Raw genomic sequence first — 27,484 nt, forward strand, 5'->3', positions numbered from 1 at the left:
TGAACAGTGCTCAAGTATCCTTGGCCAAAACTTGCCTTTTTTGAAGAATCTTCATCAGAATCTGATCCTGGGACCTGGTCTTTCCCAGACTCTCTCAAAAAGAAGGATTTTCTTTTCTTATTACCAAATAACCTTCTCTTCTTTGGGGAAAAAGATGATGCTTCAAGAGAATTCAGTGAACTTCTGTCAATTCCCATGGCAACCAGAGCCTTAGAAAGTGAACAAAAGCAATTAATGAACAGATTACACCTAGCCACAGAATACTGCAAATGACCTCGACCTAGGTGAGCATTTGCTTCTCTCTTCTGCTGGCTCTGGACCATTTCAATTGCTCATCACCCAACTGGAATACACTAGCTTTGTCACTGTTTATCTGGGGAGCATGCCCTGTTTGTCCATGAGATTGCAGCCCTCAAAGGCACGGTTGTCTCTTAGTGTCTCTGTGTCACTAACCCTTAGTACAGTGTCTGCTATGTGCTAGGCACTCAATAAACTTTTGCACACGATGATGGGCTTCCTCCTGACAAATCTCTGTGGAAGATGAGAAAGAATATAATACATGGTCTCTGCCCTGAAATTTTATTATTGAATCTTAGAATCCCAGAATTGAAAAAGAATGTAAAGATGCCAGGGGAACAGTAAGGATGGCTTGTAAATACAATAGGAATTACAAAACGGGAGAGATGATCACGACTATTATCTCTAAAGCCACCATATGATTGCTTTCCCAAACTCTCTCAAGCAAAATCCCTGAACACAAATATCTCCAGATTCCTACAAGAAAGCCTGGAGCAGAGCCTTAATTTACATACATGCATTTTATCCTCTAGCCAGCAATTTGGGATCTGTCTTTGAAGACTCAGGTTTCACAAAGTCAGAAATCAAAACCAAGGGCTTCCTGTTCGCAAGATCCCTGTGCCTGGACATCTTAGTGACAGAGAGCAGCAGAGTGTGCAAGGAGCTTAAACTCTCAGAAAAGTACCTGTTGGGAAATGCTGAGACCAGGCCTCATAGAGAAACCTTAAGCCATCAGACCCCACAGCCTGTGGGGTCCCCCTAAGCAGATCCCACTGACACCTTGTGCCCATACCTCCTTCTCCTCTTTTAACAGCTGCTGGGCTTCCTGAAACATCTTCTCCTTGGCTTCTGTCTCAGCAGCTACATTCTTGTTCTGTTCCTCATAAGCCATGGTGACAACAGCCAGGGTTAAGTTAATCAAGTAGAAAGAGCCCAAGAATATGACCAACACAAAGAAGAAGACCGAGTAGAGCCCTGAGGTGCGCAAGGTCTGTAAGGGACAGAGCAACATGTTAACCTCTGAAGCCTCCCTCCTCAGAGGAGTGACTTTACCTCAAGCAGAGAGTATGTCTCTCTCCAGCACTGGTTGGCTCAGCTTCCCCCAGCATCATCTACTGCCTCCCCGGTCACCCTAGAACTCGTGACACCCTATCCCTCAGCAAGGAAATGCCATCAGTACATTCACACAAAAGTTCTAGTGACTTTCCTATGACTTTCTCCAGGGTGCTTGCATTTTTTAAAGAAAAGAGGCGAGAGACATGGCAATGCTGCATGAAAGCTGAAGCACTAGTGGTGGAAGTTCAGTCAGTGGGGAATCTGGAGAGGGGTGATATTTCTAGGAAGAGGAGGATTTTTTTGCACCCTTCTTCCAAATATCACATTTATAGTCTTTTTTTGATGTTTCTAATGGAATTTCAGAATTTAACAACACAGCTATTAAGGATAAGAAATCAATGACAAAGTTGAAGGAGAGACAGTAGGTTATAAATGATAGAGAGAGAGATAGATGAGTGATGGGAGAGGGAGAGAGGAAGGCTGGGAGGGAGAAACCGAGAAAATGAATAAATAGATAACCTGTCGATAAAGCTTCTCCCAAGAATCCTGAGTCATAAGCCGGAACATGGCAAGAAAAGACCAGCCAAAGTTGTCAAAATTCGTGTAATTATAATCAGGATTCCAACGAGTGTGGTTGCATTCAAATTGTTCAGAACAAGCCCTAGATATTGGAAACAAAGGAAAAGAGGGAGAATTACATACTCTGCAGCCTGGCGTGCCCCTCATATCTTGCCCAGGGCACTGACTCTTCTAAGAACCATAGGCTGACACCCAAAATCTCTAGGTGAAGAGAATTTCTGTACAGTGGTCATATCTTTCATCTTTCAAGTCTCCCAGCCTATATCTTAATGTGAGCATTCACAGACTTTTCAAATGGAGTGATTAGTAAGATATTTGTAGTTCTTCACTGAAAAATTAAATATAGTGACACAGTGAACATTTAAAAGGATACACAATGAATATGATATCTCCTTCTCTACCTAGATACTCAAACCTACTTCCTACAGGCAAGAGATTTACAGTTACTTTAATTTCAAAAAGTCTTCTAAGAATATGAAAGTGCATATATATCTCAACATATATCTTTTTTTTTTTTTTGTCTTTGCAGCATGTGGAAGTTCCTAGGCCAGGGACTGAACCTGTGCCTCAGCAGCAACACGAGCCACAGCGATGACAACACCAGGTCCCCAACCTCCTGAACAACACAGGAATCCTGAGATTTGCATATTTAATCGCAGGGAAATTCTCTGTATTATTTCTTTGCTAATTTCCTCCCTTTCGTTTTATTCTGTACTCTATTTCTAGACTTCCTACTTAGTCAAAAGTTGAAACTTCTGAATTAATATTTATTCTCATATTTTCTGTCTCTTTCATTGCTTTACCTGTTAATTCTATACTGATTTTTTGTTATTATCTCCTCTGTACTCCCCACCTCCTAGACATGCATTTGCACACACATGAACACGCCAAAACTCTTCAATCCACAAGTCTTGTCCTTTCCATCTCCTAAATGTCTTTGGAATTCATCCATCAATTTCTCTTCATCTCTACTTCGTGACTCTCACCTGTATTAACATAACCTCCTAAGCGGCTGCCTCATCCACTCTATTCATCCATTTTCCATGAAGCAGCCATAAGTGACTTTTAAAAATACCTAATCTGCTCATATCTTGCTTCCTTTGTGATCAAGGTCAAAATCCTTGGCAGTGATGGGCTAGCAGGTCCTGCATGGTTGGCTCCCATCCCTTGCCCCTCTGCCCAATATGCTGCTGGGTTTCTTATTATCCCCGGCATCCTCCTGCCCCAAGACCTTCATCCTTGCTATTCCCACTATCTGGAATTCTTTGTTCTTTCTCCTCATCTACCAGAATCTCCCACTCATGCTTCAGAATCACACTGTAGTCACCACTCAGTCGGTCCCCAGGGAAGGAGGCAGTAAGCAAAGGTTGAAAACAAGGCCTGAGCCTTGAACAGAGGCCTGTCTGGGAAGGTGACCTCAGATCCGCCATCTCCTTGGAAACTATCATGTTATGATCAGGGTGGAAGGTCAGGCACTAGGAGTTGGTTTACTGTAAATTCCTGAGCTTTGAGACTATACCTAGATGGAGAGAGCTGTGATTGGCACACAAGCTTAGAGAGATGAAGGTGCTAAAAAGACTAATTGGAAACCAGGGCTTCTGAATCTTCATGCCTAGGTGGCCCAATTCATCTTGGACTTTGCTTAGGGTAACCATACCCACCCTGCATGGATGATGGATCCAAGAAGTACTGTTATGACAGCTGTTGGGACCCTACTGAATAAAACACAGTGGATGCAGTGTGTCCTGTGGAGGATCATTCTACAGAGCTCACTAAACTTTGTAATAAATTAAAGTCTATTAAGTATTGTGAGTTTGACCTAATCCAAACCTGTGACCACCACAAGCGGCATTAGAGAAGACTGCCCTAATTTTACAGCTAGGTTACATCTCTGTAATCTCTCTCTGTATCCAAATGTCTCTCCTGTAACCCTCATCATGCTTTCAAGGATTTACTGTACACCTCTATTCCCTAAAAGATGTGAATTTCAAAAAGGCAGCACTCCTTTGTTCATACTTGGATTCCTTGCGCCTAACATAGAGCTTGGCACACTATTGGCTCTTGAGACATGTTTGTTATTGGGAAATGAATGTAGTTTATTTCATCAGAATGTCTAGCATATTATCTTAATTTGAAAAACACTGAATAAATCTTATTAGTATAGAGCAGTAATACCCTGGAAGAAGGAGGGGTGTTCCCAAAGGGCTAGAGGTGAATGTGTATAAACACAAATACAACAGTGTGTGTAATGAGAGGCAGCGGTGGTCACAGATCAAACAGAAGCATGGTCAGATAGTCTTGTATCAGGGCCATACCATCGAAGAGGAAATAGGTCTAAAGGGGCTTTCAGTCATAATGTCTTTTCTTATCTTTGATAGTCTTGAATATTCATTTCGTAAAATTGACATATCACCATGTTTTCAGCAGGTTTATTATCAGACACAAATTTGATATAATTTTGGGGGAAAATTTATTTCTAAACACATGGAAATAATTAACTTAGTCATACACATCTAAACTTGCTTAGACACATGAAATAATCAGTTGTGTTTGAGAACTACCACCACTGCTTCCACATGTCATTAAAGATGTCTGCCACCTTACTTCAAAAGGTTTTGGAAGTTCCCGTCATGGCTCAGCAGAAATGAATCTGACTAGTATCTATTAGGCCTTGCTCAGTGGGTTAAGGATCCGGTGTTGCCGTGAGCTGTGGTGTAGGTCACAGACACAGCTCAGATCTCGAGTTTCTGTAGCTGTGGTGTAGGCTGGTACCTGCAGCTCCAATTCGACCCCTTGCCTGGGAACTTCCATACGCCTTAGGAGCAGACCTAAAAAACAACAACAAGTCTAGAAGTATTCTGTTTGGAAAAAAAAAAATGAAGAGTATCAACATCTTACCTGCTACCCATCCAGGTGCCACACATTCTGAATTCATTGGCATTTTTCTTTTCAAAGCAATATTCTGAGAAGGAAAGAATCATAAACTCAGGTTTAAAAAAAAATCAAAGGAAAGAGAATAGCAAGTATGTCAGATTGTGCTAGAAAGAAATGGCTCAGAATCCTCCAAAATGTTCAAAGAGGGTATCCAGAAAGGAACTGGAGATTAAGCCCTCAGGAAGGAGCAACAGAAAAGGAGGGAAAAGGAGAAAGAAGGAGAAGCAGCAAGAGGAAACAGTGGTCCCACCACCACTTTGCCTCTCGGTACATAGAACTAAACCAGAGATCACCCCTGGGAGAAGCTGGACACAGGATCAGCCCATAAAAAGCTCATAAACCAAGAGAGACATGGAAAAAGTGTAGCCACATGAGAGTCAGACACATGAAACTGATACAGCATTGACCTCAGTGTGGAAAGGGTGAATATAAGAAGCAATATCATCTGAGAAAATACTCAAGGAGGGTGGGGCTGGGCAGTTGTTCATTCTTCCAAATGCAGGCATTCTGCAGATTTCTGCAAAACATGACAAGGAAGCAGGCAGAGATGGATGGTGACACCACATTCAGAGATGTGGCTTCAGCCTTTTCCTTCTCCATGGAAACCGAAAGAATGAAGCAATTCTCTAAGAAATGCATCTGTCAACATGAGAATCCTGGAGCGACAAGTCAACACTGACTCCTAAGAAACTGTATAATGCAGATGTGTAGATAGCATGAGAGAGGATAAATAAAAGTTAACTATGCACAGGAGTTCCTGTTGTGGTGCAATGGAAACGAATCCAACTAGGAACCATAAAGATGCAGGTTCAATCCCTGACCTTGCTCAGTGGGTTAAGGATCTGGCATTGCTGTGAGCTGTGGTATAGGTCACAGACATGGCTCAGATCCAGCGTTACTGTGGCTGTGGCGTAGGGCAGCAGATGAAGCTCCAATTGGACCCCTAGCCTGGGAACTTCCATATGCCACGAGTGTGGCCCTAAAAAGCAAAAAAAAAAAAAAAAAAGTTAAATATGCACAAAGCAAGGAGTGAAAGGTAGTATATTTACCTTTATTGTCAGAGTCACAATCTTTACTGACACATTTCTGGTCCAGGCTTCCCATAAAGAGCTGCTGACCCACAAGGGCAAAGATGCTGAGGCAAAAGAGAGTCAGGATCATCACATCGACAAGCTTCTTCACAGAGCGAAGCAAGGCCCCAACAATGACCTTCAGACCTAAGAAGAAGGACAGGTGTGGGAAGAAGCCCCCACTCACTCACTCACTCTCTCTCTCTCTCTCTCACACACACACACACACAAACTCACACAAGACACAAGCAAGGAGCAGAGAGGGAGCAGCAAAGCCTCTAATGTTGTCTGATTATGGGCTGAATCAGAAACTAGCCTGACCTAAGATTCTGATGCCCTAACTTCTAGTTCCAACTCTGTACCTTAGAAGCTGTGTGTCCCCAAATTGTCCACCAGTCTAGGACTGAGCCTCTTTATCCTGCCCCACACCTAACAGAGTTGCTCTGAAGAGCAAATGAGAAGACTGTGAGCAGAAAAAGGCCACACAGACATGACTTAATTGCAGCTGCACAGGTACCTCTACAACCATGGTGGAGTATTAAGGCCAAAGTGAGACCTCCTGAGAGAAGGAGCCAGAGCTATATTTAACATTTAATAATTACTATCTACTATAAGGTGCACAAGGTGCCATGAGATATAGCTAAATTAGGGGGCAGGAAGCTGGAAGGAGGAGCTTTGCCTAGACCCAAATAATGAGAATGCCTTGGGGAAAAACTTAATAATACTTATAATACTTACAATAGGGTGGGGTTTTTTTCCCCCATTCATTCAAGAAATATTTACTAAGGATCTGTGTCCATGGTGTGCTGTTAGGCTGCCAAAGTTATAAAACAAAAAGGACATGGTCTTGTAGTATGCTGGTAACCATTTAAAATCAGCTCTCCAGGGGAGTTCTTTTATGGCTCAGTAGGTTAAGGACCCAGCATTGTCACTGAAGTAGCTTGGGTTGCTGCTGTGGATGGCTTCGATCCCCAGGCCAGGAACTTCCACATGCCAAGGGTGCAACCAAAAAAAAAAAAAAAAAAAAAAAACAGCTCTCTAGGAGGAGGAGAGGATGCAGGAATGCAGGAAAGGTCCTCATTTGCAGCAGTGTTTAAAGATGTCCTTGTTTGCTGAATTCCATAGTATGAATCCCTCTTTTCCCTCCATAGGCCCCTCTTTCCCAGCTGGTTGCAAGCTACCAACACGATGTCCTTTGACGCAGAGTTGGGAAAAGATCTGCATAGTTGCTGGGCAGCCAGAAGGAGTCAGCCCCAGCATACCACTGAGTCACAGGCTCTGCTCAACATAGCTGGAGATAAACCATCAGATGGGATCTGTAATGTATGGGATGACACTAAGTGACAAAGTTGCAGCTGATCAGTGTAAACCATGAATGGTAAACGAGAAAACAAGGCAGCAAAGCAGCACCTGCGAGGAAGCCAAGGCCACAGCAGATGACCTTCCCACCAAGGGTGATGCCATATAGGAGTTACATTTGGACCAAGCTGAGACACTCACTGGATTCACCACTGCATGCATATTCATACCAAGATCAAACTTCTCCTACATGGTTGAGGGCGCCAAACATGGTGATACTCTAACCTCATCTAAGCCCAATTTCTATCTATAACGAGAGTACTGAGTCTTCTCCAAAGCAAGATGAGATGACTGATATCAGAATAATTTTTTCATAGTCCCAAAAAGATTGTACTTCATACCCTTACTTCCAAAAAGCATCCAGGGAATCTCATGTGTTTCATGAGTCAAAATGGAGACTATGTTGACCTGCTCCTCTGCTCAAAGCCCTTGCATGGCTCCCATTTCTCTCAGAGCAAAGCCCAAGTCCTCCTGGTGCTTATGTGCTGCCTTTTCACTTCCATGGTCCCTCCTCTATGATCTGGCCCCTCACTCTGTCTACTCTACTCCAGCCCCATCCATATCTTTTCTATTCTTTGGTCTTTGGACTGGCTGCTTCCTGTGCTGAGAACACTCTTTCCCTTATATCTGCTTGTGAAACTTCCTCTGATCACCAATCTACTCACATCTCACCTTCTCAAGGACACCTATCCTGACCACCCCACTGAAAACTGCAGCCTGCTTCCTGGATCCTCTGTGACTTCCAAGAGCCCCCATGTTGTCTCCTTTTCCATTTTATTCTTCCCTGTCATATATCACTTTATAGCATGCTATATAATTTACCTATTTTTTTTATAGTTATTGCTTAGGTCTGTCTTTCAACCCCCCACCTAGAATGTAAACTCCATGAGGGCAAAGACCTTTGTACATTTGTTCACTGATATATCCCAAGCAGCTAGCATGGTACATATTAGGCAGCTAGCTTAATACGTATTTGTTGAATGATTAAATAAATGAGTAAAGCATTTTGTTTGCAGTTTACATGATGTATTGAGAAATTTTAACTATTCTCTTTCACTAAGAGCCAGCGTTAAAAACTAGGGTGACTTACCTGAAACTACCGAAATTGCTTTCAAAGCTCTGAACACTCGGAAGGTACGAAGTGATGACAGACTGATGCTGCTGACCTTATCTTCTAGCGAAAATGATACAAACCTACAAGACAAAGCACAAGGAAAGCCTGGGCTTGCTCAGTCCTGCAGCTGCCCTGCACATCTCCACAAAGACCATAAGTAAGCACAGCCTGGTGTCTGTGTTCACCAGCATGAAATCTGCAACCTCACCTCCCAGACCTACTTTCAACTCAGGACCTGGCACTATCACTCTTTACTGCTGTGGACCATAGATTGCATAGGAGGCTGTTCTTAGCTAATCTTTGTGCTTGGACATAGATGAAGATTCCTTGAAATAGTCACTGCAGTTGTAACTAAATCCAAGGATAAACAGAAATCAACTTAAACATTTATTGCCTACCAAGTTCCAGGCCCAATGCCAATGCCCTAAGGAATCACCATTTGGCCAAGCCCAGAAGGAGCCTAAGAGGTCTGACTCCAGAGCCCACACTCTTCTCCACTGCACTACACCATCTTTCAATAACCAAGAGCACCCAATCACTGAACCTCTCATGCAAAACTCTGAAATTAACAGCACCTACCTCAAAGAGCCCTTGTGAATATAAAAGGAAAATAAATACAAAGTGCCTAAGACAACGGCTGGCACAAATGAAATCATATTAGGGTTATTATTGTCATTATTATTGTGCTGGCAATTGGCCATTGCTCCTCTTGCTTATTATTTTGCTGACTCATGAATCTGGCATCCTCCTCATTCAGACGCCAAATTGATGTCCTTTCCTTAAGGAAGAACTTCAGCTTTCACCTCATACCATATACAATAATGAACTCAAAATGGACCATGGTCTTAATTAAACACAGGCGTCAAAATGACATTTCTAGAAGAAAACATGAGAGAAACTCTCTATGGCCTTGCAGCAAAGAAGTTCTACATTCCTTGGTCCCTCCTACACATTCTGACAGCCCAATATATGCACAGCTCATATGCAAGCACTCCCTGTAGCAGGTTACGATGGTCGTTAAATGCCTCACTTCCCCTTTGGACTGTGAGCTTCAAGAGGGTGGGAACGACACATGATATTTTTCTTCATAATCACAACCCCTGTATCTTGCACAGAGCCTGGCCCTTAACAGGCCAGTGTTTGATGAATGAGTGGCTAAAAAAGTAAGACCATGAGTACTGGCCCAGATATGTATTTGAATGTGTCAAGGCCTCTGGCCAATTGTCTCCCTGGCACAGTTCAGTGCCTACCAACACTGCACTCAGAGTTCTAAGTTTTACTCAGCTGCATGCAGCCATTCATGCAGATCTGCAGAGCCCTGATGGAAGCCAAGGGGCTTCTTTCCCACCCCAAGTCACTTCAGTAAAAATCTTTAACATATTTACGCTGTTGCAATGACAATGGAGTCCAGCCAGTTCCATGGATCTCGAAGGAAAGAAAACTCATCCAGAATAAAACCTCTTGCCAATATTTTAATTAATGCTTCAAATATATAAATTCCAGTGAAGATATACCTACAAAGCAAATCATTCAGAACAAGAATATAAGTGATGTGAAAATGAGAGAGCCCATCTGTATGAGCTGTTATGAGGTCAAGTGATTAAGATGGTAAATTTGATGTAATGTGTATTTTAATCACAACTTTTTTTTGGCTATGCCTGTGGCATGAAGAAGTTCCTGTGCCAGAGATCAAACCTGTGTCACAGCTGCAACCTGAGCCACAGCAGTGACAAGATCCTTAACCACTAGACCACCAGGGAACTCCTGATTTCTTTAACGGGATGGACAACAAGGCAGAATCCAGAGAGATTCTCCCACAGGAACTCCCTATCACAATTTCTTTAAAAACAATTTCCATTTTCTTCCCTTAGTCCTTCATCATGTTCTGTCTGCTAATTTATTTCCCTTCTCCCTCCTCCTTCATAAAACCAAAAAAAAAAAAAATACACTATCTCTCTTGTTACTATCCAATAAAAAAAAATTCTGAGTTAGCACACGTGTGCGCGCACATGCATGCACACTGTTCCACATCTAGGACAGAAATATTCAATTCGAACCTGTTGGTTCACAGTAAAAGAAGTGGACTTTTTCTGGTAGAATATATAGCCATTGTCAGCCCTCAAAGCTCAAGAACTAAGGTCTCGGGAACTTGAAAACTCCCAAAACAGCCAAGTCTAAGCAGAATCATGAGTCTGTCTTAGGCAAGAGCTATTCTGCTTCAGCTTTATTCTGAACTGCTCACTGTTGGGTGACAAATGAACACAGTAGATTAATTAATGTCTGCCTGAAACACCATCTTTTAAACTCAGGTATAATTTATAAAACTATAGGCACTTTGGGAAAAGGCTGTAATTGCAGATGTGTGGGATTCTGCAAATCTTCATCTAAAATCTCAATCAAAACAAGACAGTCACCCCTGACTGCTTTTTCTGCCTGGCCATCTGGCCTTCCACCTCCTACCCCACCATTCTTTCTTTTCCAACAGAACCCTGGACAATGGTGGGACATGTGGACCAAGACAACATCTGCTGTGGAGTACAGCCATGTCCACCAGCAGGAAGCAAGGCCTAGGAGCTCTGTGACAGGGACACCTCGACCTACCAGGCAAATCAGGCCTCTGGAGTGTGTCACTATCATTTCAACCATACTTACGGTATTCAGTCAGAGCATGGATGTCCAGCTAGTAAATTCATTTCTAAGACTCTATTCTAAGAACATAATGTTTTTTAAAAGCACCTTTTGCCAAAAGATGCTTGCTGCAATGCTATTTATAGTAGTAAAATACAAGAGCAGTTAAGTAAATTATAGTTTAGTCACCTGGTAAAATATTGTATAGGCATCAAAACGGACTCCTACCAAGCCTTCATAAGCACAAAGAAACCCATTTAAAACTAGACATAAAATTTGTATATGTGCTGTTTAATTACGACTATAATTTTAAGAGTCCCCACGGTGGCTCAGCAGTAACAAACCCAACTAGTATCCATGTGGACATGGATTCAAATCCCTGGCCTCACTGTGGGTTAAGGATCTGGCACTGCTGTGAGCTATGGTGTAGGTTGCAGATGCGGTTTGGATCCCACATTGCCATGGCTGTGGTACAGGCTAGCAGCTTCAGCTCTGATTCAGTCCCCAGTCTGGGAATTTCCATATGCTGCAGATGTGATCCTAAAAAGACAAAAACAAAAAACGAAAAACAAAAACCTAACTTAAAAAGGACTTTAGGAGTTCCCCAGTGGCCTAACAGTTAAGGATCTAGAGTTGTTACTGATGTGGTTTGGGCTACTGCCGAGATGCAAATTCGATCCCTGGCCTAGGAACTTTTACATGCTGCAGATGGGGCCAAAAAAAAAAAAAAAAAAAAAGAAAAGAAAAAGAAAAAGAAAAGGCCTTTAAGACAACTGCAAATATACATATATAAAAATGAAACTGACTCAGCCAGCATTTGTGTTGGGAAATTGGGATTATGGGTGATTTTTTCTTCTCTCCACAGCTAAACTCTGATGCAATAATAACTCTTTTAGATGTATTTGTTTAAAAACATAGGACAGATGCGTGCAAGACAAAGACTTACTCAGCATTGTCGGTGTCTACAGTACTGCTCTTCTTCCCATGAGCTGTGGCCATGAACACACAGTTGATGACGACGGTGCAGATGATAAACATGCTGAACAATGTGACCCGAGTCTGTTAAGTCAGGTGCACTGCAGGATGGCATGTGTCAGTAGTTATTGTAGTGGAGGCTGTGGGTGTCCCTGCAGGGCCCCATTTCTGCAGGTACATCTGTGCTCTGTGATCGTTGGCTGAGAACAACTCATAGCTGTCCCCTCCCTTAAAGAACTATCCTCAGGCAAATGGCAGTCTCCTCACCCTGGAGCAGTCTCCACACCCTTTCCACATGTCTGATCAACACAGTTACAAAAACCTGGCCTCTGCCTTCCAGGCATGGCAGCCCTGTCATATAATTTGTGCTCCAGAACTCCCTGTGGGCTCAAGGTGATGGCTTGATGCAGGCTCAGCTGAAACCCTGTCCTTACCTGGCTTCTCCTTTTGCTTCATGCTGCTCCCTCCTTCCTTCTCCAGAGAGCACTCCACTACTAGAGCACATAAATAATAACCCCATCTCAGGCTCTGCTTTCAGGGAACCCAACCTAAATAGATATTCCTTACCATTGTCCTCAGCACTTCATTATGCCTACCAACCCACATTTTTTTCACCTCCCCCAGTGTAAAACTGCCTAGTATCTTCCCACCCCCTGCACACAGCAGAAACACCTAATAATTCCTAACGGTCTTTATCCTTTAAGACTGAGGCTGCAAACTCAAAGTCTTAAGAGTCTGGACAATCATACAAATGGGTGAAATGGGCTGACGCTGGATCCCAAGGAAGGGTGGAGATGTGGTGAAACATTCCCTCCTAAAAGAGGCAGCTGTTTCACACTATACCAATTTTTGCCAGGTAGGAATGCAGACCTAGCCTTGAGAGGTTCTATATTTCAAGAGAAGCTGAAAATATGGACTTTTAATGCTAAAAAGTTTTTCTTAAAAATCTTTAAACATTGTACTTCTAGCACATGTTTATCAGTCAGCTATCAGGGTGCACAGGTTGCCACCTTAACAAGCTTTATTTGGGTCTCAACCTAGATGTTACTTTCTCCAGGAAGCCATCCTTGTGGCCTCCAAAGCACACCAATACCTCTCCACATTCCCACTTCCCGACTGCCCATCTCACTAAAGAAATTGCCTGCCTTTTAGCTTGTCTCCTTCTGAAGCCACAGATTCCCAGATGGGGGCCATGCCTTGTTCACACCTAGCAGTAGCATGGCCCTGTCAGGCAGCAAGTGTACTCAGCCAGTATTTGCTAAAAGAATGAGCTGCTTCCACTCAACAAACATGTGAACCCCTGGGTTTTGTGCACCCTTCTCATCACCCAGACTTAGTAAGGAAGCAACAAAAGGATATGAATGGACTGAGATTCTAATGGCTAAACTTCTGATTGAATTGAAAGGCCCAAAAATGAACAAGGCACGTTTGGCACTGAAGCGGTAGATTGTTCTATTTTTGTTCAACACCATAAACGTCTGCAAAAAACAAACACAACAGAAATTACATGCAGTGAAAAAGCAATATTTATCATGGTTCATTTAGAGAAAATTCAGTGGAACTACAGGTTGAGTTGTGGCTTGTCTTATTATGATGACTAGAGCTTCTGACTGGAGAGCTATCTTCCAAAGCCAGAGGTACTTTCTGAGCAGCATACACTGTGACTCCACCCATGTGGTTTAGGTCTTAGAGTCCCAAGACTCTGATATACTGAAAGTTAGCCCTCATTCCTAAAACAATTGTTGAACTGTAGACTGTCCACCCAGTGGAATACTCTAGAGGTCCCAGAAATAAAGCACATGGGCACTGCAAATAAAGAAAACAGAGGCAAAGAGTAACAACAGGGCACACAAAACCCTGTATTGTACTCTGTGGTATATATTTATGGATATAAGAACTGGAAGAGAACTTAAAAAGCTAGAAGTAGAACCAAACATTCATATTTGGCATTTTATTTTAAATTATTTTGATTACTAATGAAAACTCTGTACAGAATCTTAGAATAGTCAGGGACTTAGAAAGTCCATGTTGTTATGGCTGAACAGTCCTGTGTGAAACAGTCTGCCAATAAACTCTAACTTTGAGGATCTTCAATTAAAAAGTCTTGACAGGGTCCCAGACTTGCTCTTCCATTCCACCCCTGCCCCTGGACACAGATAGAGTTGTCTGTGGTTCTAAACTGGCAGGGGAAGCCCTACAGAAGGCAACGGAAATTCTGTGAGTGTTGGGTTATCTGTCACAGTCACTGGAGGCTTTACTGCTATAGTGAGTACATTCAGGGATGCTAAACCGAGGACAGACCCATCAAATGGTACAATGACTACCTGAAGTGTCCAGTTGGGCCCCACTGAAAAACACCAAACCTGAGCCCATTTCCTCCTTGCATGTCTTCCTGGGCTCTGGGCATGAATGTGCCACAAGACAACCTATCCCCAACAGGTTTTTTTTTTTAATTAAAGTATAGTTGATTTACAATGTTGTGCCAATTTCTGCTGTACAGCAAAGTGACCTAGTCATACATATGTACATACATTCCTTTTCTTATATTACCTTTCATCATGGTCTATCCTATGAGACTAGATATAGTTCCCTGTGCTATATAGTAAGACCTCATTGTTTATCCATTCTAAATGTAATAGTCTGCATCTACTAACCCTACATTCCCAGTTCATCCCACACCCTCTCCACTCCCCCTCAGCAACCGCAAAACTGTTCTCTAGGTCTGTACTCACAGGCTTCTAAGATCAACCCTCAGACCTTCCCATTTCCTTTACATTATAATTTGGCTGTCCCCTTATGTGTCCCCAAAATCTATCACAGAACTAGAGTCATCCCTGTCTCCTGTGTCACTGTTCCTTCAGATTTTCAAAAAGTACTACTTGACATGTAATCCAGAATATTCTCAGATGGGAAAGACAAATCTTGTCACTCAGGCACAGAAGCAGTGCAGTAGCTGCACTGAGCTGCCTTGGCTGAGGTACCAGAACTTCTGCCACTGCCAAGCATTAACCTTCCTTCACTGAGCTGCTAGAATTTACTTGTCTGCTGGCCATCTAGCTACAGGGAAAATGTGGACTAGGATGTTCTCTGCTGCCTCTATAACAAAATGAAATGGGCCACAGGATTCTTTAAAATCTATAAGTCCAGGAGTCTAAGACTCACTTGGGGGATTCTGTGCCCTACCTTCGGAAACAGGAAGATAATTTTAGGGCAGAGAGCAAGCCTCTCCTTGAGGTGGGTCACCTCAGATTAATAGGTGGCAATGATATGGCTCTGCATCAATGCCCTTTTATTTTGATGTTTTATTATTGCCTCCTCTTCTTTAAATATTTCCACTAACGGTGTGTTTTACTACACGCACCAGGGTTTTAATGATTTAAATGGTAGCTGCTCTTGTCTGCTTGCTGATCCAACTCCACCTATTTCTCTGTAGCTCTTCAAAGATGGAAGCTTCGAAAGAGAGGATGTGACCTTCAACTATAGAAAGAGCTACTGGGTTTCAGTGCCAGCTCCACCACTAACTGGATATTTGACCTGACATAAGGCAGTTCTTCATTGAGGCTCTGGTTTCCTTCTCTGTGGGGTGGGGGGAAGGCTAATGACACCACACACAGCTCACATGACTGCTTAGGTCATGGGTGTGCAGAGCTCTGAACAAGTAACATGTTTCCTGATTTAAAGGGAGGACCCAGGCTGAAAGGAGATGGTCCTAGAACATCCTGTCTTCTCAGGACTATTTTCAACACACCAGTAACACCAGTTATACCTGATGGTTAGGACACCCCACGGAGGTACCTTATGATTTCTGTAGAATGGGTCCAAATCTTCCAGGGGCTTCGCTATCAGCTCAGGGGGAATGTCGCCGTAAAGCTTGGGTAACTTTCTGGAGACTTTTAGGTCAAGTTGAGGTCGATGCTGGGGTTCTGGTGCTGTCTGGTCTTTGGAATTCTTCTTCTCCTTTTGGATGGCGATTTGCTTCTCAATTGCAGCCAGAGAGTCAGGAGTGAAGGGGCAGAAATTCCGTGCATCTGGGAAGATCACTGGGTAGCATCTGTCGTCCATTTTCACCGTTGGGGCAGAGACAAGCAGCAGCTCCTCAGAGAGTTCTGACTGGTGGAAATCACGCTGTCTTCCCTGGGATTCCACTCTCCAAGGACAATATCATGGGGTCTACAAGAGTTGAGAATGAGGTTGGGGGCTTAGGAGATCATTAGCTGTGGAGAAGGTCAGAAGAGGTGACCACCACTGTGGATGTAGCAGGAGCTTTGGGCATAGGTGAGACCTAAACAGGGCATCATTCCTGAAGGACCCGGGTGTAGGTGAGAAGTTGAGTTCAAGATCAAGAGGTACAAGAAGCTTGGTCTCTAAAACTGAAACCTAAGCATCAAGCAAGACAATAAACCTGAACTAGCTGAACTACTGAAATGGAACCTGTGAATGGGAGACAAATGACTTCAGTGTTAACAGGAGAGAAAAGAATAGAGAATCAAATGGGTCATAGATGGGGGCTGCACAATCAAAACTATGAGTGCATGAGTCTTTATTCACATTTGGTCAGCAAAGTTCCTAAAATGTGTTGGAATGGAAGCAAAAGAGCCATAAACACAAGCATGAACATATACTAACATCTGTGATCATGTGCCAGCTCCCTTACTTCTGAGACCAGATCAGGCAGAAGCAAGACCCCAATAAAGCAGAAAGGACTCACCAAAGCTAATAGGGTCACTCTGACATGAGTCAATAGCTCTCCCAGCCCCTATCCCTAACAACCCTTTCTACAAGGACTTTCTCTATAGCCTCAGGTTTAAGACTAGACTCCAAGAAAAAGCAGTAGTGTTTAAGTTAAATGCATTTATTCTTCATGCCAGGCATCCTCTTCCTCTATAATTTACTGCCAATTCAGGATTGACTCCCATGCTACTCCAGGGAATTACAGTAGGGAATCCAACAAAGGACTGCTTTATTCATTCAACAATCAAGAGCTCGATATCTGTCCCAGGCACAGTGCTAGGTGCTGATGGTGAAAAAAACCCAGGCCCTACAGTTATGCTGCCCTACTATGGTGGAGAAGATGAATAAAAGACAGGAAATTACATCAGAGTAAGACCAATGCTACTATAGGAAGAAATAGAGGGGGCTATGTCTGTGCATAGCATATGCATTGGATATGCATCCAAGTGGTTCTGCAGAATCAGGAATGGCTTACCAAATCTTTAATGTCTCCACTGAGACCTGAAGGAGATGTAAGACTTACAGAAGAAAAAAAGCGACATTAGAGTGTTACAGGGGAAGCAAAGAGCATGTACAAGGACCCTGCAGTGGAAAGAAACACGGTGTCCATCAGCAGGTTTCATTTATCCAGAATGGAGATTTTTGTGGGGTGTAATGGCCAGATAAGGCTCCAATCAGAACTGAGAGAGCATAATTACAGTGGGGGCCTGTAATCCTTAGTAAAGATCACGGACTTCACCCTGAGGATAACAAGGAGTTGCTAAAGGGTGGCTTATTACTATTATTATTACAGAGGAGTAACACTATCTTTTAAAAAATATCCCTCTTGCTGGTGAGAATGGATAGGGATTGGGATAGGGGAATAACGGAGTTGAAAAGGTTGGTATAGGAGGAATGAGCTTGGAAACTGTTGCAGCAAATCATAACCACTAAAGACAACCTAATAGAGTGGATGGATTCGAGAGTCACTTAGGAAACAGCTCTGATACGGAGTTCCCTGGTGGCTCAGTGGGGTAAAGATCCAGCATTGTCACTGCAGTGGCTCGGGTTGCTGCTATGATGCAGATTTGATCTCTGGCTCAGGAACTTCCACATGCCATGGGCAGCACCTCCGTACCACAAAAAAAAAAAAAAAAAAAATTTAAAGAAAGGAAGAGAAATAGTCTTGACAAATGATTCATGGGAAGAGAGGGATTTGAGGGACAGGAAGGAACCAAGACTCTTGGCTTATGCAAGTGACTCAACAGTACTGCCACTTGCTCAGACAGAGAGCACTAGGGGAGAGAGCAGCTTTGCTGGAATAGATTCAGTTTAAAACACATCAAGTTGAAGCTGCTGATGTGACCTACAAATGCAGAGAACCAGGAGATACATGAATACAGAGAAATCACAGTTTATACACATTAGGCTCTGAAAAGAGCATGTAAGAAAAAATAAAAAACAAAAACATCATCAAAACTTCTCTTGCAAATCCTTCAGGAAGGTACCATACCAAAGAGGCATCCCAAGTCATTGGTCAACAAATTCAATGAAGCCAGATTTTCTCCCAGTGTCAGAACCAGTCACTCTTTCTTCAGTGAGGCCCCAAAGCAGCTGGATTGTGTTTAAAGGCCATAATAAAGGCAACATACATGTCTTTAAACACACTAAAAGTAATGCAGTGCTCATAATGCATACAGCACTCACACAAGGCGGTGCTCACAAGGCATGCAGTGAGCTGTATGTCAACAGAAACCACATATGGGAAGCAAATTCAGTGTATCCTGTTCTGCATTCATTAAGGGTCAAGCTCTTTGAGATGCACATAGATGATGGAATTGACTATACTACTTAAATTATTCTCTTTCCATTCCCCTCCTCTCCATCCCTCTACTCTTCCATTCCACTCCCTCCACCTCATAAACATATAACATTGAATTTGTATAAATGAAGTGAGCATAAAATGAGACTCCACTGTATTTGGCACTAGAGCTCATAAAAGACATTTAACACAAGGATGAAGTCTTTTGCAGTAAACAGCATAGGAATCCTGGTTGATCCTATAAAATGGATACGCCAAGAAAGACCCGGGATGCCAAAAACTGGACCTTGTGCTAAATTTCAGCAGAGTCCAGTGGAGGGCTGCTGCCATAATAATGAGACTATTAAAAAAGAAACTAGATACTCTGGCCCTGCTGTTCTGACCCTAGGGTATTCTGCCTGGGTTTCTGAAGCAAAGACACTTGATAAAAATAAATAACACAAAATAAAACTGACAACCCCTGCACACATCAAAATTTGTTATACATAATGTAATAACTAAAGAACTATATCTTAAAGGTAACACTAAAAACTATAAAAACTGACCCAGGAATAAAAAGGACTTTATAAAAATTATCAACACAAATAAATTCGACAAAATAAAATCACGTGTAGAAAAGTTATCTTATGAAGTTAAAAAAATTGATGGAAAGAATCAAATAGTCTTTAATAAAAGTAGACTCAGGAAAAATGGACTGTGGAAACAGAGGCCTCTTATGCAGAATTAATTAAATTAATTAATTAATAAAAATCAGTATGGCACAAACTATAAATGATAAAATCTGGAAATACTCAAATCTTCATTGTGAAATTTATGCAAAAATATTTAATTCTGAACATTTCTGTATAGAAAATAATTGCACTGCATGGAAAACTGGTTAAAGAATTAAAACTGGTTAAATTAATTAATTTAATTAAAGAATTAAATTAAAACCCTAAACAAAATGAAAAGACAACCCACAGAATGGGAGAAAATCTTTGCAAATCAATTGACTGGCAAGGGATTAATCTCTAAAATTTATAAACACCTCCTACAGCTCAGTACCAAAAAAATAAACAACCCCATCAAAAAATGGGCAGAAGATCTAAAGAGACAATTATCCAAAGACATACAGATGGCAAAAAAAACACATGAAAGGATGTTCAACATCACTCATTATTACAGAAATGCAAATCAAAACCACTATGAGGTACCACCTTACACCTGCCAGAATGGACATTGTCAAAAATTCTACAAACAATAAGTGCTGGAGAGGGTGTGGAGAAAAGGAAACCCTATTACACTGTTGGTGGGAATGCAAATTGGTGCAACCACTGGGGAAAACAGTATGGAGACTCCTCAGAAAACTAAAAATAGAATTACTATTTGATCAAGCAATCCCACTCCTGGGCATCTATCCAGAGAAAACTATGACTAGAAAAGACACATGTACTCCAATGTTCATGGCAGCCCTATATACAATAGTCAAGACGTGAAAACAACCTAAATGTTCATTGACAGAGGAATGGATAAAGAAGATGTAGTACATATACACAATGGAATATTACTCAGCCATTAAAATGAACAAAACAACAGCATTTGCAGTAACATGGATGGACCTAGAAATTATCATGCTAAGTGAAGTCAGTCAGACAATGAGACACCAACATCAAATACTATCACTTAACATGTGGAATCTAAAAAATGGACACAATGAACTTCTTTACAAAACATATACTGACTCACAGACTTTGAAAAACTTATGGTTTCCAAATGAGACAGGTTGGGGGGTGGGGGGAATGCACTGAGGGTTTGGGATGGAAATGCTGTAAAAATTTGTTTGTGATGATTGTTGTATACCTATAAATGTAATAAAATTCATTAAGTAATTAAGGAAAGAAAAATCACAAAAAAGGAATTAAACTGGGTAAATTAAATAATTTAATTAAAGAATTAAATTAAAACTGGTTAAAGAATTAAATTGGCTAAGCCTCACTGATACTCAAGTATGGAGTCAAATTTTTCAAACACTAAATACCTTTACAAAAAAAGTATTCGAGTATATACTCCTAAACAATGAAGAGAGAGTCAGGAGTTCCCATCGTGGCTCAACAAAAATGAATCTAACTAGCATCCTTGAAAACACAGGTTCAATCCCTGGCCTTGCTCAATGGGTTAAAGATTCCGTGTTGCCATGAGCTGTGGTGTAGGTCACAGACGCAGCTTGGATCTGGCATTGCTGTGGCTGCGATGTAGGCCAGTAGCTACAGCTCTGATTTGACCCCTGGCCTGGAACCTCCACATGCCTCGGGTGCAGCCTTAAAAAAAAAAAAAGAAGAAGAAGAAAGAAAAAAGAAAAGAGAATTAAAAAATGGAGAATGCATGGTATCCCAGAAACAGTGTACCTAACCCAAGAGGGCCATAAAAATATTCCAGGCTGACTGCACCTCAATTACATTAAAAAGCAATTGATCCAATTAGAATGAGAAGTCAGAAAGCCCTGAGAAAAATCCTTCAAGAATAAAGTAAATTCTCTGTAACAAAAAAAAAAAAAATGATTAAGCGGAATTCCCACTGTGGTACAGCGGGTTAAGGATCCAGCTGCAGCTGTGGCTCAGATTTGATCCCTGACCCAGGAAGTTCCATACACTGTGGTGTGGCCAAAAGGAAAATATATATACATGATTAAGAAACTGGTTTCTAAGAGAAAGAGGGGGGTGGAAGTGGGGGGAGAGGAAGAGAGAGAAAAGAGGGAGGGAAGGAAGGATAGGGAGGGAAGGAGGGAGGGAGGAGGGAAGGAAGGAAGGAAGAAAGGAAGAAAGAAACTGGTTTCTTAACAGGTAAAAAAGAAAGATAATTAGAAATTCCATGAAAACAAAAGTGTTCTTCAGAAAGTCATGTTTTACATGTGAAACCAACTGAATGATCTGAGCAGGCAAAAGAATATAAGAATAGGAAAAAAAGAGAGTCCATTTGATCTTGATACTCAGAACATTCTCCTTCATGCAGCAGAAGGTCAGTGATATCAGAGTCCATCCCCTTCTTTATGGGTTCAAATATAGTACCTTGTTTTAGAGACTAGTAGCTACAAAATCATTATAACATAAGGGTTATAGATTAGTTTCTTAACAATCATCTGATAGATAAAACAAAATTAATTATAATTACAGAACATGGAGTTCCCATCATGGCTCAGTGGAAATGAATCTGACTAGTATTCATGAGGAAGGAGGTTTGACCCCTGGCCTTGGTCAGTGGGTTAAGGATCTGGTGTTGTCGTGAGCTGAGGTGTAGGTCATGGAGCAGCTCGGATCCCATGTTGCTATGGCTGTGGCATAGGCCAGCAGCTACAGCTCCGATTCGACCCCTCGCCTGGGATCCTCCATATGCTATGGGTGTGGCCAAAAAAAAAAAAAAAAACCCATAATTACAGAACAGAATTCAAATGTTATAAAATTTCCAAAGTCCAACATCCATACATAATTAAAAAAAAAGCTCTTATGAAAGAGGAAATAGAGGTAACATACCTTAACATAAAACAATTTATGACAAACCCACAGCAAATATCAGCAAATATAATACCCAATGGAGAAAAGCTGAAAGCCTTTCCACTAAAATCTGGAACAAGACAAGGATGTCCACTCTCACCACTTTTATTCAACATAGTATTGGGGAGTTCCCGTCGTGGCGCAGTGGGTTAACGAATCCGACTAGGAACCATGAGGTTGCGGGTTCGGTCCCTGCCCTTGCGTGGTGGGTTAACGATCCGGCGTTGCCGTGAGCTGTGGTGTAGGTTGCAGACGCGGCTCGGATCCCGAGTTGCTGTGGCTCTGGCGTAGGCCGGTGGCTACAGCTCCGATTGGACCCCTAGCCTAGGAACCTCCATATGCCGCGGGAGCGGCCAAAGAAGTAGCAACAACAACAACAACAAAAAAGACAAAAAGACCAAAAAAAAAAAAAAAAAAAAAAAAAAACATAGCATTGGAAGTCCTAGCCACAGCAATCAGACAAACAAAAGAAATAAAAGATATCCAAATCAGAAGAGAAGAGGTAAAACTGTTACTATATGCAGATGTCATGACACTATATAGAGAACATCCTAAGGACTCCACACAAAAACTACTCAAACTGATCAATGAATTTGGCAGAGTAGCAGGACACAAGATTAACATTCAGGAATCAGTTGCATTTCTGTATACTAACAATGAAATATTAGAAAAGGAATATAAAAAATAAATACCTTTTAAAATCACACCCCAAAAAATTAAATAACTAGGAATAAACCTGACCAAGGAGGTGAAAGACTTATATGCTGAGAACTATGAAACATCAATCAAAGAAATTAAAGAGGATTCAAAGAAATGGAAAGATATTCAATGCTCCTGGGTTGAAAGAATTAATATCATAAAAATGGCCATACTACCCAAAGCAACTACAGACTCAATGTAATCCCTATCAAATTATCCATGACATTTTTCACATAACTACAACAAACCATCCAAAAATTTCTATGGAACCATTAAAGAACCAGAATTGACAAAGCAATCCTGAGTGACAAACACCAAGCAGGAGGCATAACTCTCCCAGACTTCAGATAGTATTACAAAGCTACAGTAATCAAGACAGTGTGGTACCAAAACAGACATACAGGCCAATGGAATAGAATAGAGAAACCAAAAATAAACCCAAACACCTACAGTCAATTAATCTTTGACAAAGGAGGAAAGAATACAAAATAGGAGAAAGACAGTCTTTTTAGCAAGTATTGCTGGGAAAACTGGACAGCTGCATGTAAATCAATGACTAGAACACACTTTCACACCATGCACAAAAATAAACTCAAAATGGCTGAAAGACCCAAATATAAGACAAGACACCATAAAATTCCTAGAGGAGAACATAGGCAAAATATTCTCTAACATCAACTATACAAATGTTTTATTAGGTCAGTCTCCCAAGGCAATAGAAATAAAAGCAAAAATAAACCAATGGGACCTAATCAAACTGACAAGCTTTTGCACAGCAAAGGAAACCATTAAAAAAAACACAAAAAGACAACCTACAGAATGGTAGAAAATCATTTCAAATGATGCAACTGACAGGGCTTAATTTCTAAAATACACAAACACCTTATACAACTCAGCAGCAAAAAAGCCAACGACCCAATTGAAAAATGGGCAAAAGACCTGAACAGACATTTCTCCAAATAAGATACACAGATGGCCAACAAGCACATGAAAAAATGCTCAACATCACTAATTATTAGAGAAATGCAAATCAAAACTACTATGAGGTACCACCTCACACCAGTCAGAATGGCCATGATTCACAAGTCAACAAACGACAAATGCTGGAGAGGGTATGGACAAAAGGGTACCCTCCTGCACTGTTGGTGAGAATGTAAATTGGTACAACCACTATGGAAAACAGTATGGAGGTATCTCAGAAAACTAAATATAGAATTACCATATGATGCAGCAATCCCACTCTTGGGCATATATCTAGACAAAACTTTCCTTGAAAAAGATAACATGCACCGATATATTCATTGCAGCCCGATTCACAACAGGCAAGACATGGAAACAACCTAAATGTCCATTGACAGATGAATGGATTAAGAAGATGTGGTACATATACACAATGGAAAAAAGAAAAAAATACTCAGCCAGAAAAAAGAACAAAATAATGCCATTTGCAGCAACATGGATGGAACTAGAGACTCTCATACTAAGTGAAGTAAGTCAGAAAGAGAAAGCCAAATACCATATGATATTGCTTATATCTGTAATCTAATATACAGCACAAATGAACTGTTCCACAGAAAAGAAACTCATGGACTTGGAGAACAGACTTGTGGTTGCCAAGGGGGAGGGAGTGGGATGGACTGGGAGTCTAGGGTTAATAGATGCAAACTATTTCATTTGGAGTGGATAAGCAATGAGATCCTGCTGCATAACACAGGAATAAATATACTCATTTGTGTGAAACTTGATGGAGGTTAATGTGAGAAAAAGAATATATATATGTATGACTTGGTCACTTTGCTGTACAGTAGAAATTGACAGAACACTGTAAATCAACTATAATGGAAAAAGTAAAAATCATATATAAATAAATAAATATTATAAAATTTCATTGAAAGTTGGAGTTGGAGAGAAAAGATAAAGGGATGCTCGGAGGCATCATCTTCATCTGAAACACCTGAAGAATCAAAACATTCTACGGAAGGTTAATGGATCAAGTAATACAAATGTAAGTCTATTCCTTAAAATTATACACGTAATCAAGTGCAAAACAAAAACTGGAAGAAATCATGGGAAGGTCAGAGGGATTACTATCAACAAAGTAAATTTCTCATCTCACATAGGAACAATCCAATAATTTCTACTTAAACTTGATAAATCAAGTATAGAAGCAGAATTCCCTGGTGGCCTAGTGCTTAAGGATTCAGCACTGTCACTGCCGTGGCACAGATTCCAAGTGCGGTGCAGGTTTGATCCCTGATCTAGGAACTTTTGCATGCCACGAGCACAGCCAAAAAAAGAGAGAAAGAAAGCCTAGGATAAACCATGATGGAAAATAATATATGAAAAAAAAAGCATGTGTATACATGTATGACGGAGTCACTTTGCTATGTAGCAGAAATTGGCACAACATTGTAAATCAACTACACTTTAATAAAAAATAAAAATCAGAGCTCCCATTGTGGCTCAGTGGAGATGAATCTGACTAGCATCCATGAGGATGCAGGTATGATCCCTGGCCTCGCTCAGTGGGTTAAGGATCTGATGTTGCCATGAGCTGTGCAGACGTGGCTCAGATCCCTCATTGCTGTGGCTGTGGCAAAGGCCAGCAGTTGCAGCTCCAATTCAACTCCTAGCCTGGGACCCTCTATATGCTGCTAGTGTGGCCCTAAAAACACACAAAACTTAAAAAAAAATTTTAATTAGAAAAATAAAAATAAGAAAAAAGAAAGAAACAAATATAAGAGAATTATTTAGAGCTAAGGGAGACAATGACCAGAAGACTGAAAAACTGAAATGGCTAACAGTGAGACTAAGTAGACAAATAAATGAAGGTGGAGATACATTACTTTTCACGTTATATCCTTCCCAACAATTTTTCCTCCTAAGCTATTTGAATTAAGTGCATGTATGTCACCTTCACAGGATTGTGAAAGGATTGTAAAAATTCCCCAAGGGCTCAAAATATCCTCTGATTCAAAACAGAGTCAAAACATCAGGTACAATGACAGGCTCTAAATCTCCTTGAGTCAGAAAAAAAAGCAAGCTTAATCTGAATTTGCAGTCCTAAACTAAGAAGCCAGCAACATGCAAATTATGGTTTGACACATGGAAATCATGGAGATGGGGAGGCCCGTGAGGAGGCTCTGCCTGACCTCCATCAGGTAATGGGCTAGACTTGCAAGAGAGGTGGGAAGCTGCCTGTCAGGGCTCTGCTCATGCTCTTCTGAGGACTGGCCTGGGCTCAGCAGGCTAACTTCCACTGAACAGACAGAAAACAAACACTTATCTGGGAAAAAGGGCCAAAGCGTCTCTTCCTTAAGCAAAGACCCTAAATTCTTCGGGCATAGACCTAATTCACTCTAAGTTAAGTTTTGGTAACTAACCCCAGGCCTTACTTCAAATCTATAGCTTATAGAGGTATTCAGATCTAAACTCCAACTGCTCATCCATTTACACTTGGTGCTGGAACTGCAAAGTGGTATAAAATACCATCCCAGCCCTCAAGGATCTTACAATGGTGTGGGGAATCAAACAAGTCAAGCATGAGGGATGAAACCACATGATGAGTACGGCTACACCAGGGGAAGCCCTGGGGGCTGTAGAAGCCCAGAGGAAGGTATGGTTATGAAGACTGGAAGTCATCAAGCTGGGAGGAGAGAGGGAGGAGGACTCGTATATGAAAGCATTAAGGGAAGCAAAGGGGTTTTGTTTCTTATTTATGAGTTTAACTATAACTACAAATGTTACATAACCTCACTGTGCTGGCCGACTTCAACTTGCCCTACAGCCCTCTCCCCATTCTTCTGTACTCTGCTCAGTGCACATGAAGCTAATCACATGGAACCCTAACTGGAGCCCCCTGAACTCCAGCTTCTGGTTGAGTTTGGCCAATGGGAGGCACCAGCAAGAGACCCAGAGAGTGGTGGAGAATGAGGTCAGGGATTTCTTCCCCAATTCTCCCTGATGGCGGCCTCATGCCAGAGTTCCTGTCAGATGGCCCAACCACACAGCTTTCTCTCCGGCTCTATAGCATCTACCTCCTTGGCCCCTTCAAATGTGGGCTGTGATGGCACTCTACTCTCACCACAACCTGAGAACAGCACACTCGCTTGTTTCTGTTACTGTAACTCTGCTTGAACTTTTGTAAAATGTCCCTTCAATAAAACAACCTCGAAATGCCCAGTTTGAATGTTTCCTGCCAGGGCATGGCCTGATAGAATTATCCATTAGATAAAATTCAAAAAACAAGAAAACGAAATGATTACTCACAAACCAAAGCCACCTAATACAGGCAAGTTTTAACATTTTGGTGTATTTCTTTACTGTAGTCTTTTTGTGGACATACTTTCATAGTTGTCATTATAACGTGTATGCAATTTTACCTCATGAGTTTTTTTAAGCATTTTTTTATTACTCAAATGAATTTATCACATACCTCATGAGTTTTTCAATTAACACAGTATCACAAACATTTTCACAATGAAAAATGTCATTTAATGGTATCTATCCTGTTCTAGACAAAATTTTGAGTATGATAATATACATTACATCATTTAATCAGCAGAACAAACTCACAAGATAAATATTATGCTTGAGGCGTTTCTAAAAGGAAATATTCATCTGGAATTAAGGTGAATTTTTCCCCCAAGAGGCAGAAACTTTAACCTTACCTCTTCCTTTGACTAATGTTTCTCTCTAGCTTTCTCTCCAGGTA

The 27,484-nt window shown here is 41.3% G+C and overlaps 1 protein-coding gene across 1 annotated transcript in view; it reads right to left on the reverse strand.

Annotated features, from left to right (window-relative positions):
* The window catches only part of SCN11A (sodium voltage-gated channel alpha subunit 11), an 89,904-nt gene that overhangs the window by 50,788 nt on the left and 11,632 nt on the right, over positions 1-27,484 (reverse strand). The window contains 10 exon segments of the mRNA XM_021071678.1: positions 36-209; positions 1,091-1,288; positions 1,873-2,014; positions 4,831-4,894; positions 5,916-6,083; positions 8,386-8,489; positions 9,795-9,923; positions 11,984-12,085; positions 13,372-13,490; positions 15,808-16,182. Coding sequence (XP_020927337.1) covers positions 36-209; positions 1,091-1,288; positions 1,873-2,014; positions 4,831-4,894; positions 5,916-6,083; positions 8,386-8,489; positions 9,795-9,923; positions 11,984-12,085; positions 13,372-13,490; positions 15,808-16,074 — 1,467 coding nt within the window. The 5' untranslated portion in view covers positions 16,075-16,182.

Source organism: Sus scrofa, chromosome 13 (assembly GCF_000003025.6).
Source record: "Sus scrofa isolate TJ Tabasco breed Duroc chromosome 13, Sscrofa11.1, whole genome shotgun sequence".
Classification (NCBI taxonomy): domain Eukaryota; kingdom Metazoa; phylum Chordata; class Mammalia; order Artiodactyla; family Suidae; genus Sus; species Sus scrofa.